This window comes from Amborella trichopoda, chromosome 11 (genome assembly GCF_054954075.1).
Source record: "Amborella trichopoda isolate Santa Cruz 75 chromosome 11, AtrichopodaSantaCruz75HAP2 v2.0, whole genome shotgun sequence".
NCBI classification, from domain to species: Eukaryota; Viridiplantae; Streptophyta; class Magnoliopsida; order Amborellales; family Amborellaceae; genus Amborella; species Amborella trichopoda.
In genome coordinates this window covers 43,048,526-43,062,314 of record NC_142346.1, presented here as the reverse complement: position 1 = coordinate 43,062,314, position 13,789 = coordinate 43,048,526, and the positions used below count along the sequence as shown (strand labels likewise).

Genomic DNA, 13,789 nt, shown 5'->3' with positions numbered 1-13,789 from the left:
TTTACATTTAGGGAAAAGCGATATTGATTCGAAAGATGAGTACAAAGGTTACAACCTTAAACAATCCAACCAAGGCGCACCTCTACCTTTTATTATAAATGAAATTTTGATATAAAAAATTCTTAAGATGCCTTGAAAATCTATTCCTATCTCTAATTATAAAATTTTAAACTTTAAAAATGGTTCAAATCAAGTAGATCTATAAACACATGAAAATCTTGAAAATGGACGGTCCAAATAATGTGTCGCAAGATACAGTATTTCATGGACTTTAAATCATTATTTTCTTTTCATATTTATACATCTCAATGTTGAGATAATCAATTAGAGGTTTTCCATCATCCAGATAACCTTTTATGATGGATTTTTGAGGTGCATTTTTAGTTCTACATCTTAAGGTTGCAACCTTTTATAAACCTTTTGCATGAAACCATTGCGAGTTAGGGTAAGGTTGATATTATATTTTCTTAAATTGCCCATTTCAAAAAATGCCAAATCGGATGAAGAGTTTGTTTCTCTCTTAACTAACTAAATGTAAACCCAATTCAAATAAGCGACCACCCTTTTGCACCATTCAAATCCTAAGTCAAGATACCGGAAAAAGTTTATACAAGGTCACCACCTTATACTATAAAAATATGGCACACCTCAAAAATTAGTAGAAAATAGTGATCCGAAGGAAAACTTCTCAATTGATCATTTCGATCACCATATATAAAGATATAAAAAATAAATAAAAATTTAAAGTCCTAAAAATAGTGCATTTATAACAACTTATACGGATTGTATGTTTTCAAGTTTTTCAAGTATTTATATATCTAATTGATCTATAATGTTTTAAAAAGTTTAAATTTCATAATTAAGATTGAAATAAACTGTGAATCCATCATAAAGTTTTTGACACCAGCATTACATTTTCCCCAAAATTTAAAGTTGCCCCTTATTTGCAGGGTATAAGGTGGGCACCCTTTCCAAACCTGACACATTTTTTACTGTCCTTTTCAATGATAGTCTCTTTCTTTTTCTCTAAATATCCCTTTTTATTTTCTTTTTAAATTCATCTCATTTTCTCTCTATGATCTTTATCATTTATCTCTTCTTTCTTGATAAAGCCATTAATCTCAAATTAACCAATCTCCATTGACAAATTGATGTCTTACTATGTTAATACCCATCTCCCTCTCCTTATTTTCCAACTGTGAAACTTACACATCTACTTTTAATTTATTCAAAACATATTTCATTATAAAGTGTGTGCACGTGCGTAAATCGGGCTGAGGCATTGATTCTTGCCTAGATTCGGCCACTTGGCTTGTATGCCTAGGGCAGGTTGTATAAGACCGGGTTAAAAGGTTGGGCCGGTTGGCCCTTTACCATGCCTTTGCAATCATATATTTATTTTCCTTTTTAATAGTTCAACGGTAGTAATAAAACTTAGGATGCAGTGTTCCAATCATGAACAACTAACCAGTAAAGCACCCCTCTGCAATAATCTTAGATGAGAAAATTAAAGATATTTTTTTCCCCTTCCACAAAATAATGAACTAACTAGCCAAAATTCTACAAAACTCCTGCAAAATAAGACTCTCTACATTAAAGTCAATCTCAATTGTACCAATACCTCAAATGTAATAACCGTCTATTTTTACCATGGGCTACAAACTCAGTTGTAGATTCAACCCCAGTAGGTAAAGTGGAAGTTGACTTGTAATTTACTAAACTGTGAACGAATATAATCTAATTTGTCATTTTCTATATTTTGTACTGCAAAAACTTTTTAAAAAATATAACTGGAAGGTACTAATGAAGTGTGTAATGACACTGTCTTGTGGTTGTGTTTTAATGACATAACCATATAACTAGTTCCATTTGACAGAAGGAAAGGTCTTAAAATGTTGTTATTTATTAAAATAATAATGCTGCACCATGTATTTTTTCACCTTTTCTCATGTCAAAAAATCCTCAAGAGCAACAATCTAACCATGATTTTGTGACAGTAGATTAGAGAAAGGAAAAAAAAAGTAGAAATCTACAGTGATGGGAAGGGCAAAATTATTGCCCTTTGCATTTTACAGTTATAGAATCTATATCAAATGTTTTTAAATGCACTTTCTCAAATTCATGTGATGTAGATAGATTTTGAATGTTGATGCATATGCTGCTCACCACATATGTTTGAAGCTTTATTTATAAAGATCCACAATTTGATATTAATATCTCTAAATTTTTAACTAGAGAAGTTTATCAAGATACATTGTAAAAGTTTAAATATTTGATATTTTACCCTATGTGTAATTTGATAAATTTCAAAACGGTTTATTTTTATAAATTTATCTTTTAAATGTCATTGGTGCAAAAAAAGAAGAAGCAAATATCATAACCACTAGGCATTTAAAGGCAAAGAGCTCTGTATATATGCTTAAGCAAGTTGATTAATGTGGTGGGCATATAGTTGCTGTAACGTAATGGTTAAGACCTCTATTCGGTAAGCAACAAAAAGACCATTATAGATGGCTCAAAAGTTGTGTCGAAAACAAGGCTATATATATTGAAATTTTGTCGTGAATTAGTAAATACAACACAATACAGTGGCAGAGAGATAAGAAGATAAAGATGATTATTGCAAAAATGGCAATGGATAGAGGTGTAGAGAGTGTATGAGGTAGATACACTTGAGTATTAGAATATTGTGTAAGAAAGACTAATGATAAAAGGGAGGACATTTTGAGTGCATGCACACAGATTAGAAACTTAATAAATAAACATTAATACTAATGCTTATCCACTGCAATTTTAGTAAGCTTTTTTTATGATGATAAAAGCGATTCCCCGGGAACACGCGTGCCCGTGGGCAACGTGGTTGAAATGCAAGAAATTGTTCTAGAATGCTCTTTGTGATTATCGCTAGTGCACGCATTTCAGCGCTATAAAAAGCTAAAATGCACAAGGAAATGGCATTGTTCAGACTCAAATCCTTTGTGCAGCAGTGGTGCTTCACAAGATTTTGAGAGCAGGTAATTCTTGACTCTACAGTTTCTTGATTTTTAATACATTAGAAAAAATATTTTATCAATAAGCAAAAGTTATTTCTTAGATTCAATGTTCAAATTTTCATCCATGTGAGCAATGCTAGTCTGCTGAAATATGTGGTTTCACATACTTATTGTTTCACAAGAGCTTGGCTGAATGATTAAATGACCAGGTCACAAACTCACCTAGTTTTTGTTTCTTTCAAATGGAAATCTCATGAAAATTTATTTATAAAAGTTATTAGTAGTTGCTCAAAATGTCTTACATTATAAGTATCATCAATAGAGATGATGTTATAATAAAACTATATTATTGAACCATAATATATAGCATCCAGGGCTAATTTTCATCATGCACCACAAAGTTTTTCTAAAATATTGTCTTCTGGAGGATTGGTAGGGTAATAACAAAAAAATCAGTTTTTTTTTTTTACGATCTTCACCGTCTTTATGTTGTGTACTATTTTATTTGTGACATGTAGCATTAATGCTTTTTTCTCATATTTAAATTGTTCACTAAAAATAATATATATATATATTTGTAAAAAAATATAAAAAAATATTCACAATAAAATAAAATGATCAAAATACCATTGAAATATTCAAAGGGTATTTTCATAATTAGATTTTATCAAAAAATTATTTTTAACATTTTTTTATAAGTGCGCCCCCCCCCCCAATGAGAAGATGGAACGTACCAAATTTCATATTCATAGAATTTGTATAAACAAAATTAAAAATAAAATACTCTGAGGCGTTAGATCAAACGATGAATGACTCACTTGATCAAAATTAGACGAATGGTAGGGGAAGCATAGATTTTCTATACTGCAGAGGAAGTATAGAAACCTTTCTCTATAAATATATATTATTTATTTATTACTTAGTATTTATTTTTTTGGGGGAGGTGGACAGTTAGAAAACACAAACTAGGATTTACAGTGCTCACCATGACTAATTTGTTTACTCCCCGTATTTGCTCTCTATATTTATCTATTCCAGTATTTACAGAAAGGGCCCTTAAGTTTTATATTTACCTTGGTTTTTTGTTTCAGGCATAATTGAAGTGCACCTTGAATCGAATGAGCACAATGACTCCTCAAGAGCTAATGCAAGAAATCATGGTATTTTTAAATTGCAGTTCTCCTTTTTTTTAATTACAAAAGAGAATCTCTTAATTTGTAATTAGGGAAGAGGGCTCCTTGAGAAAGCAATATTTAAAAGGGCGAACATGCACGTGCCAAAGTCGATTAATGGTTTAAGAGAGAAAAATCGCGAACGTCAATAGTAATATAGACCCTTCTAGATGAGCTCCTCTCTCTAATACATGTGAAACGGAATATACTGCTAGTTTTTCGAGATCTTATTAAGAAGATGATATGCTCCCGCGGGATTACTATTTACTCTATTGGTAAAAGTTATGTTTGAAACGTTTTTAGGGGATGTAAATCTTGTGGTGCGCAAGTTATAATAAGTGGTATTTTTATCTCACAATGAGTTTTGGTTTAGTTAAAATCGTTTCAAGACATATTAAATAAATAGTTGAATAGAATTTTAAAATAGAAATATAAGTAATTATAAAAATAATTTTGAAAAGGTGGAGTTTTAATGAGTCAATTGGCACAATTGTGCATTTGCTTCCCCTCTAAAGTCCTTCTTAAAATGGATTTTGGATCCAATTTTTCAAATATCAATGGTCTAGGCCATCGTGACCTTAGACATGAAAAAAAAAAAAAAAATTTTAAAGTTTCAATTTTTTTCCTTTAAAATCTTTTATACCATCAATTTCATATTTTAGTTGGGTGGTCATTTTTTGATGTTAATATTTAAGATGAATGACTCACATAAACCATTGGAATCTCATTTGGTAAAAAAATGATCACTCTTTTAACCATTCTTTTACCAAATGAGATTCTAGCTTTGGATCGGACGTGCCAAATCATTTGGTGGCAAGATAGATCATTCAGATTTACTGATCCCGTTCAGGCTTGATTTTATTAAACTGGTCCAACTCCCTTCTAAATTAGTTAGATCGAATTTAAAAACAAAGAAAAAATAATATTTTTAAATATAAAATATATTATAAAATCACATAAATCCATTTAATTAGTTTAATTAGTTAAAATAACTAGTTTGATTGTTCAAAATTGATCAAACAATAGATTTTGATTATTTTTCACCAAATTAAATTTATTTAGTCCAGACTCACTGGTTTGGTCCAGTCTTAAGAATTATGCTCAAGATTAACCTTATAAAGAAGAAAAAAAAAAAAAAAAAAAATCTCCCATCAAACATAGACCATACAATTTCCATATAGCCAAATCTAAACACATATAAACTAAAAATCTATCTTTTATTTCTTTTTTTTCCTTTCGGAAATACTCATTTGGAGAATTTGAAGTGATCCAATGAATCCAGAACTTCATATCAATCAAAATGCCCATCCCTTGCCGAGGGCGTATAAGTATAATATGTTCACTCTTGACCATCCCACAACATTTATTTTATTAAATTAACTTTTTATGCATATTTTCCCCGTGTCTCTCTCATATTGACCAATACGGTGAAGAAGAGTCCGTCGGACGATTCTCATGCGCAAGCGGGAAACTGCACTGCGCTTTCTCTCTCTATCTTTCTCTCTCCCCCTCTCTCTCTCTCTCTCTAAATGGTGTATATGATGCCGCGTACACCCGTGTTTTCTTTCGTTTTTCCCTCTAAAACGGAAGGGTTATCAGCTGAAGCTCTCAGCTTCCAGTTCTTCATCCCCCTTTCGTCTTCCAGGCACGTCTTCTAAACCCTAAAACCTTTGTTTTCTGTTTATTTACTTCATTTTCTGCTTTAAATCGATAAACCTCTTGTCTTGCTTGTTTTCTGTATCATCCAATCTCTCGAGCTGTCTTCTGCATTTAGGGTTTTTTTTTTTTTTTTTTCTTAACCCATCTCTGTATCATATTCACTTTATCTCATACCCTTTGAATGAAGTAATTAACATAGTATTAGTGCATACAGTTGTTCATTTAGTTGTTGTAGGTGTTTATTCTATTATGTGCAGAAGACCCATCCTTTTTTTCATAATAAAGGTTTTTGAGTTTGAAAAAAAGTTTTTGAGTTTGAAAAAAAGTTATTGAGTTTGATGTTTTGATTGTGTTTTGAGTAGGTTTTAATGGATATCTTCAATCCACCCATGCATGTTATTCATCTTATCATGCCCATTTTTTGTTATTTACTTAATAATCTATTTGATTTTATTTTGCTTCAATTCGAACAGGGCGTCAATGTCTATGTATCTTGGTATTGATCCTCATAGATTTCTCCTTAAACGTCGTTGCCGTTTCATTTGTCGAGGCCGTTGCTTGTTCCGGCATTGGACTTGAAAGCCCTTTTTTCATTACTTTCTCAGAGAGACCACATGAAGGAAATTTGATTTTATTCTTTGATTCTTGGAACAAAAAATTCTGAGTTTTTTTGAGTTTTGATAGAAACACAGGGACTTGTTGATTACTTTTTGCATGGAGAGATTATTGCTGCAACCAGGTTTTCGGTTTCATCCAACTGATGAAGAGTTGGTTGGTTTCTATTTGAAGAGAAAAGTTTTGGGGCGTCGCATGCTATTTGATGTCATTGCTGAGGTTGATTTGTACAAGCATGCACCTTGGGATCTTCCAGGTGCAGTCTTCTTTGAAACTTTCTTATGGATTATGAACTTTTCAATCGTATAAATCATTCTTTGTTTTCTTAGTTTGAGTTTTTTTTTTGATGTTCCACTTGTAGGATATCTCTCCTTTTGTTTTTAGTTTTGTGTGTTGTTTGTAGCGATTTTGATGGATAATTAGTCTACATGGCAAATATGTATACATTTTCTCTTCCAAAAGAATTAGTCTACTTAGCTGAGAGGATATTGTTGCATATTTGTTTGAGCCCCCTCTCCCACAAAGTATGGACGTCGCCCTTCCCTGCTTGGCTTCCCCAAGCATGGACGGGGCGGCTTCCAAAAATAACATGGAATTACACTCATGGAATGTGCTCCTTCCATTTTGTGGCTTCCACATGTGAAATCAAACGGAAGTTTCATTTGGTGGAACTTGGGTTTTCCGCTCCCAAAAAGTTCTACCAATCAAACAAACTCTTGGCAAAACAAATGCTCTTTTTTGATTATTTAACACTTAGAAATGTTGACCTTTGGTGATGCTCTGTGTGAGTTAGAGAGATTTTTTTCCTTTTTCATCTTATTGTTGTTATACATATTCAGTCAGGATCATCTTTAGTTGGCCAATTATTTGCTTTAGTTTTTGACTTGGATATGTTGACCCTGCATTACAGTTATGATGTGGCAGAGATTTTTATATGATGCTTTATTTGAATATCAGATTCCCCCCCTCCCCTTGGGGTTCCATAAGCTAATTTGCTATTGCCAATGCGTGGACATGTACACTTGTACATGTGTGTCTTTTGATATCTGTATTTACAAGGAGGGGTGAGGTCAATTATTCAAGTTATCTGAAAAATGTAACTTACGAGCGTGTGTGTTTGTGTGTGTGTGTGTGTGAGAGAGAGAGAGACGAGTGTGTGTGTGTGTGTGAGAGAGAGAGAGAGAGAGAGAGATGTCTGGTAAATGTTTATAATTTTGCCATCTTCTTTGGAGTTCAGATTCAGATGTTGGACACAAATTTAAATATAGGTTGGTAATGACAATCTGTTTAAGACATTCAGTGCTTTATCTGCCTAATTGATAAATTTTCATGATGACTGACTTGCTCTTGTAGAGTTGGTTCCCATGGCCATTAGTTATGATTTCTTATCTCGCATTTTTTTCTCTGGGGCTTGCAGAGAAATCTTTCCTAAAAAGCAGAGATCGTGAATGGTATTTCTACTGTCCACGTGATCGCAAATATTCAAATGGGCCTAGGACGAATCGCGCTACTGAAACTGGGTATTGGAAAACAACTGGAAAGGATAGGCCTGTTTGTCTTGCTTCTCGGAAAGTGGGGATGAAAAAGACCCTTGTTTTCCACATAGGCCGGGCACCAAATGGGGAGCGGACAAATTGGGTTATGCATGAATACCGGCTTGAAGATGCTAATATGGTTGACCCAAGCATCTCTCAGGTAACTTTAGTGTTTTTTAGTTTTAGGAAAAAAAAAAAAAAACTATGATTGCTTTTCATGAAACACTTTTTGGGAATCTTAGAAAGCTGATAATCATGTGGAACAGTCTCCCGAATTCTCCTGAATTTTCTTATGATAATATCATCTTAGCAAGATTTACTAGATAATTAAATAGTCAAAATATGATGAATAACTCCAATGCATGTAATCAATATTAGACATGGTGCATGTGACTATGACTGCTCTATGTTTAGCCCCCCCCCTTCCCCCCCCCAAAAAAAGAAGAAATATTTCTCCATGTGATGGATGTGAAATTGACTGCGGTCACCAAAAAAAAAAAGATCATGTTTTCACTATTAGGTCTATGGACTGAAATTTTTGTGGAATGATTTAATTCATTTAATCCTCATATTGTTGTTTATTTAGCTGTTAAATTATGATAAACATCTTGTTATTGTTCATTGCTAATTTTGATCTCATATTTATAGATGACTGTGTTCTTGTAATAAAGATTTCTTTTATGATTGCAGGATGCATTTGTGCTGTGTAGATTGTTTAAGAAGAGTGGTTCAGGTCCCAAAAATGGAGCGCAATATGGAGCTCCCTTCAAAGAAGAGGAATGGGACAAATATGAAAAAATGCCAGGTTTTGAGGCTTTAATTCTGGCCTTGACCAATCAAGCATCTCTTCTCCCTGGGTTTGAAACGCATGACACTGACACTGATGTCGGGGCCAGAAAAGATAGTGGCTTTTTACTTGGGCCAGATCCACAACCATCTGGGATTTCTGGTTTGGTTGAGAGCCATAATACCCTTATAGAAAACCCACTGAAAGGATCAGATGAGATCGATAATTCTATGCTGGAGTTTGATGGAGCTAATAATAATAGCCCTAACATGGTAAGAAGTGAAATTGGTGTGTATGTGCATGTGTATGCATGCACTTTCTTTCGTGATGTGTTTATAATTGTTTTTAAATTATAAAAATATTCTTCATCATATATATTTTCCTGACTGGATCTTCTTGTAGAATATGGAGTCTCCACCTAAAAGTGCGGCCGAAGATGTTGGAAATGTGGATGGGTATGATATTTACAAGGACTTAGGGGACATCAATAGTCAAAAAGAACTTGAAGGGGTGACTGACTCTTATATGTCAAGTAATGTTGAAGATGAATATGGTTTGCCTCAGATGATTCCTGCAATGGAAGAGGGCTCTTATCTGGAATTGAATGATCTTGTGAAACCTGTAGATTCTGATCAGCCCAGTTTTGAGATGCCTAGTGACATGTTTGATATTTATGATTTTTATGACAATCCAACTGCTTTAGGCCTTTTTGATTCTCCAGTCAACTTGGATGCTGCGGGTTTTTGTCCCAACTCTGAGAACTTGTCACCTCTCATGATGATAGAGAAAAACTCTGTGATTGATGATAAACTGAATATGGTTGTCAAGGTATGATTCTAGAACATTTTGTTCCTTTGCATTGATGAGTATCCTTTGTTCATATTTTGGCATGATCAATAACACTGTCTAGTGAAACTGGGGTTGCATAATCTCTATTTGTGAATGTATATTTTTGCCCCACTAAGATGCACATACACCTATTACAAAGGATCAATAACATAGTGTTTGAATTTTAATATTTTCCTACATATCAAATTTACTTGAAATTTGGTTTTGTGTAAGTCTGACTATCATGCACCAAAACAAAAATAAAATAATTATCAGAAACTAAAATAACCAAGCTACCGCTTAAGCATTCACATGGGTATGTTTGTCATTTGTATTTTTTTTTTAGATTTTTGGAGGCATGCGTTGCTGAGGTACATATCTCCAAATTTGAGGTTAATATGACATGTAAGAAATATATTCAAGCACTATTGGACAATTATAGCCGTTTGGAGGATTTTGGGTGGTGAGGAGCCATGAGCAAGGTGCTGTAGAAAGTTGCTCGTGGGTGTTTTTAAGTGTCTTTCTGCGCACACACACATATCAAGTGAAGATCTAAACAATGTTTTGTAAAATGTAAGCTTATTTCTTGTGTATTCGTGTTCTACCTTGAGGGATTCCCATTGGAAAATTTTCTATCTGTTTTTCACTTACAGTTGCTCGCATTTTCCTTTCTTTGGGTTTGTCTAATGTGCTCTGCATAATATTTGTTATGTTAGCTATTTGGCACATAACTTTTATGATATGTGATATTATTTAATGAACTTAGATTTTGTCAGTGTTTTTCAACTATTTTTAATTATTTCCAGCTAAAAACAAGTGGTTTTCAGTAAATTACTGCGAATAAAGTAAAAACAGCTTTTCGGAAAGATAAACTTGTATGTAAAACTGCCTATAAGTGTATGTCATATAATTTTATGAGGGAACTGCCAAGTAAAAGATAATTCATCATCATTATCAGTGGGAATGAGTGCATCCAAAGAAGCCCTTATTTTAGTGAAATATAATGTAATCCTCATGATCACAGTGGATTAGGGTCTTCTTCTTCCCTTTATTGGGTTTAAAAGTGATGGTGAGAGTGGTACCTCCCATGGAAGTCATGTTATACCCTGATGGATCTCCTCTTTTCTTATATATACAATTTAATGCTTGGAAGGTGATGACCCTCATGGTCATGTATTTTGTGGGGATCAGAGTAGAGAGACCATTTTTATATTTGGTAATCATTGGTGGGCTTGTTGCCAAATCATGCAACCTTGGGGTTTAGATGAACCTGATGGACCATACTAGAGGGGAGAAGCCATATGTTGCCGCTGTCAAAGGTGTTCGTTGTTTTTTGTGTGGTAATCAAGTATTGCTTGGTGGTTTCTTTTGTTATCATGAATATCACACCTGATTAGCTCTTTGACTCAATTTGGAACAACCCCAACTTTCATTTTCGTATGATTTAACCTTTGGGAATTGGACATTTTTTATATCCAGGAGGAAATACACATACTGGATTATGTATCAAACGGAAAAAATCTGTTGAATCAACTTGTGCTGGACTAAGGAGTGATCTGATTGGTTTGATTTATTAGATTGTAGTTGACATGACATGTACTTAGTATCAGTAGAGTTTGCTAATGTTTTCGCCCGTAGGTTCTTTCTATGACTAACTGAGTACTTGTTTTAAACTTATATAAAAGCCATTCACATTTATGTTTTAATCTAGTCACTCATTTACTTTATGCTTATACTAAAACAGGATATGATTTTCTTTTTTATGATTGTACATTCTTGTACAAGCATATGTGAATGTCATTTGAAATGTTAGTCTAGCATCAACACCCAAGTTTTGCAGACCCTCCATGTTGCCATTGCTTTGTTGTAGCATTTTGGTGACACCATGAAGATTAGCTTTTGGTTCTCAGTCCCCATGGATTACTGGGTCTTTTTGGTGTTCAATATGTGACTATAGATGACTGGCATTAAAAAAAAGAAAAACAAAAAAAAAAAAAAAAAAAAGAAGAAGAAGAAGAAAGATCATGGATGATTAAATCACATAATTTGTATCGTTTCTAGTACATTACATTGTGGCTGCATATAAGCATTTCTTAACCCAAGTCCATAGTAGATGCATATATTGTTTTAGTTTATATTCTTCATTTTTTAAGCTGTTGACTTGATTCTTGTGACTTGCTATCCTGGCAGACTGGTGGAGTTGGTGACAGTTTTAATTGGGAACTTCAACCTGAAGTGGCACCTACCACATATTTTTTCAAAAATTCTGATAAAACTGGGGCTGGTTGTAGCATGCAAAACCCGGCAACAGGTAAAGTTGTTGCTTATAGGCCTTGGTGTTCATCAAAAGAAAATATGCAATTGAACTTGTGCTGAGCAAATTCTTCTACCATTAGAAATGGAAAAAGTTGTAGACACCCAGAATAAAGGAAATCATTGAGCCATGCTTTTGTTCTTGGCTTAAGTCGCTCTAAATACTTTTTCTTTTCCTCACTGTTTTGCTCATATTATTTAGCTTTTCCCCCTTTGTAGTGTGAATGTATATACGTGCATCTTCAAGGAGTTCCTACCTATTCTGTACCCTCTGGTCTTAAGATGAAGGCAGAGGAGCAGGTTTGATTCTGGTTTTACAGAGTCATATTTGTTGGGTAGCTAATGTCCTCATGGTAATCATTTTCCCCTCCAGATTCCAATCACAGTGAAGAGGAACACTATTCAATAGGACATTATCTTTTGGGTTCTATCCCAGCACGAGCTGCATCAGCAGCTGAGTACCCGTCTGCTGTTAGCAGAGGCAAGTTTGTTGGAGATGCTGAAGCTTCAAGGAAGAGCTCTATTCATGTAAGGACGGGCATGGCTGTTACCCATGTAAAACTAGAGCATGATTTGTTGAATAAATGTGGAAAATCGAACTGCGAATGCTGTAATGTTGTCTCTAAGGCCGACAAGAAATATGTAGAAAGGAAGATGAGAAGGGCTGATCCAAAAAACGGGCTCACATTTGTGTTTATCTTGGGTGCTGCATCAGCTCTGATGTGGGTCTTTGTCTTTGTGATTGGAATCAAGATTGCCGGGTATGGATGGAATCATCTGATGCCTTAGAACTTGCAGTCGTTTTAAAGAGACAAGAATGTCATATCGAAAAGCTGGAATAAAGGGCGAAAAAAGAACGATAGGAAAAGTGAGAGTATGTTTTTTGTAGTGTTTTATATTGAAACATTAGTATCTAATGTCATGTATTTATTTGCAGTGTGATAAACATCTGAGAACAATAATTTTGTGATGGATTATTTGAGCGATCAGTTGCTACTGGGTTGTTTACTTTTATATGCTCCTATTTCCCCGGCCTTAATGCTTAACATGATTTAGTTAGTGTGGCTTCTTGATGATTTGATAAATGAGATATTTTGCATGTTGATCTATGCACTTGGTTTTTATTATAATGTTTCTTTATTTTGAATTTTGAACTTTGTTGTGAATGCTTAGTTTTGATTATCTAGAATTTTGGAATAGTACCTTGGATAGCCTGTAATCAATAAACCAGGGACCTAACCTGCCAGATCCACTTTTTGGACCCCTAGATCGGGTCTACCCCTCTGATCCCAGGTCAGGTCTGGGTCCATTGCCACCCCTAGTCACTCACCTGGGATTGTGACCCTAGTCTTTTTAATCAATGGAAGACAATGGTTACTGTCTCCCTATTCCAAATTTACTCTGGGTAGTTATTTTGATGCCTCTCTATTCAAACTTTTAACCTATAATTTTCTTCTGATATTTCATGATAAGTGTTCTGTCACATTTCATGATTTGGTTTCTTGCCCTACCAATGGAAAAAGTTGATATAGAGCCGAGGCTCTAAACAATCAAATTAGAGCCTACCTAAAAAAATTCACTAGAAGAGGTTATTTTGATGTCCAAATATCCTCAAAATTGATCAACTTGACATCTAGATGTTTGGAGATGAGAAAAAAATGGAAGTTTAGGAAATAGTGCATCATGCGACACATTTTTGGTCGGTCAATTATCAAGTTTTCACGGATTTGTTCGATCTATATTATTTTTGAAGTTTTAAATTTTATAATTAAAGATGAAAATATATTTTAAGATTATCACAAAGATTTCTAGTATTGAAATCATATTTCTCGACACTCTTTGAAGGTGCGTTTTATTTTGATTGTTTAGAGCCGCGGGGCTCTATAC

The 13,789-nt window shown here is 34.0% G+C and overlaps 1 protein-coding gene across 6 annotated transcripts; it reads left to right on the top strand.

Annotated features, from left to right (window-relative positions):
- The first annotated feature begins 2,925 nt into the window (after nt 1–2,925).
- Nucleotides 2,926–12,916, top strand: LOC18448267 (NAC domain-containing protein JA2). Of its 6 annotated transcripts, XM_088852429.1 has the most exons (8): nt 2,926–3,014; nt 4,085–4,153; nt 6,509–6,695; nt 7,857–8,134; nt 8,665–9,033; nt 9,164–9,589; nt 11,780–11,900; nt 12,276–12,916. In XM_088852429.1, exons 2-8 carry the CDS (start codon nt 4,112–4,114, stop codon nt 12,689–12,691), a joined length of 1,839 nt encoding a protein of 612 aa, XP_088708555.1. In that variant the 5' UTR covers nt 2,926–3,014; nt 4,085–4,111; the 3' UTR covers nt 12,692–12,916. The 6 variants fall into 6 exon arrangements, with proteins under 6 accessions (XP_088708555.1, XP_088708554.1, XP_006858416.2 ...); XM_088852428.1 differs by lacking the exons at nt 2,926–3,014; nt 4,085–4,153 and adding an exon at nt 5,567–5,810 and having other exon boundaries at nt 6,517–6,695; XM_006858354.4 differs by lacking the exons at nt 2,926–3,014; nt 4,085–4,153 and adding an exon at nt 5,567–5,810 and having other exon boundaries at nt 6,298–6,695.
- Nucleotides 12,917–13,789: the final 873 nt, after the last annotated feature.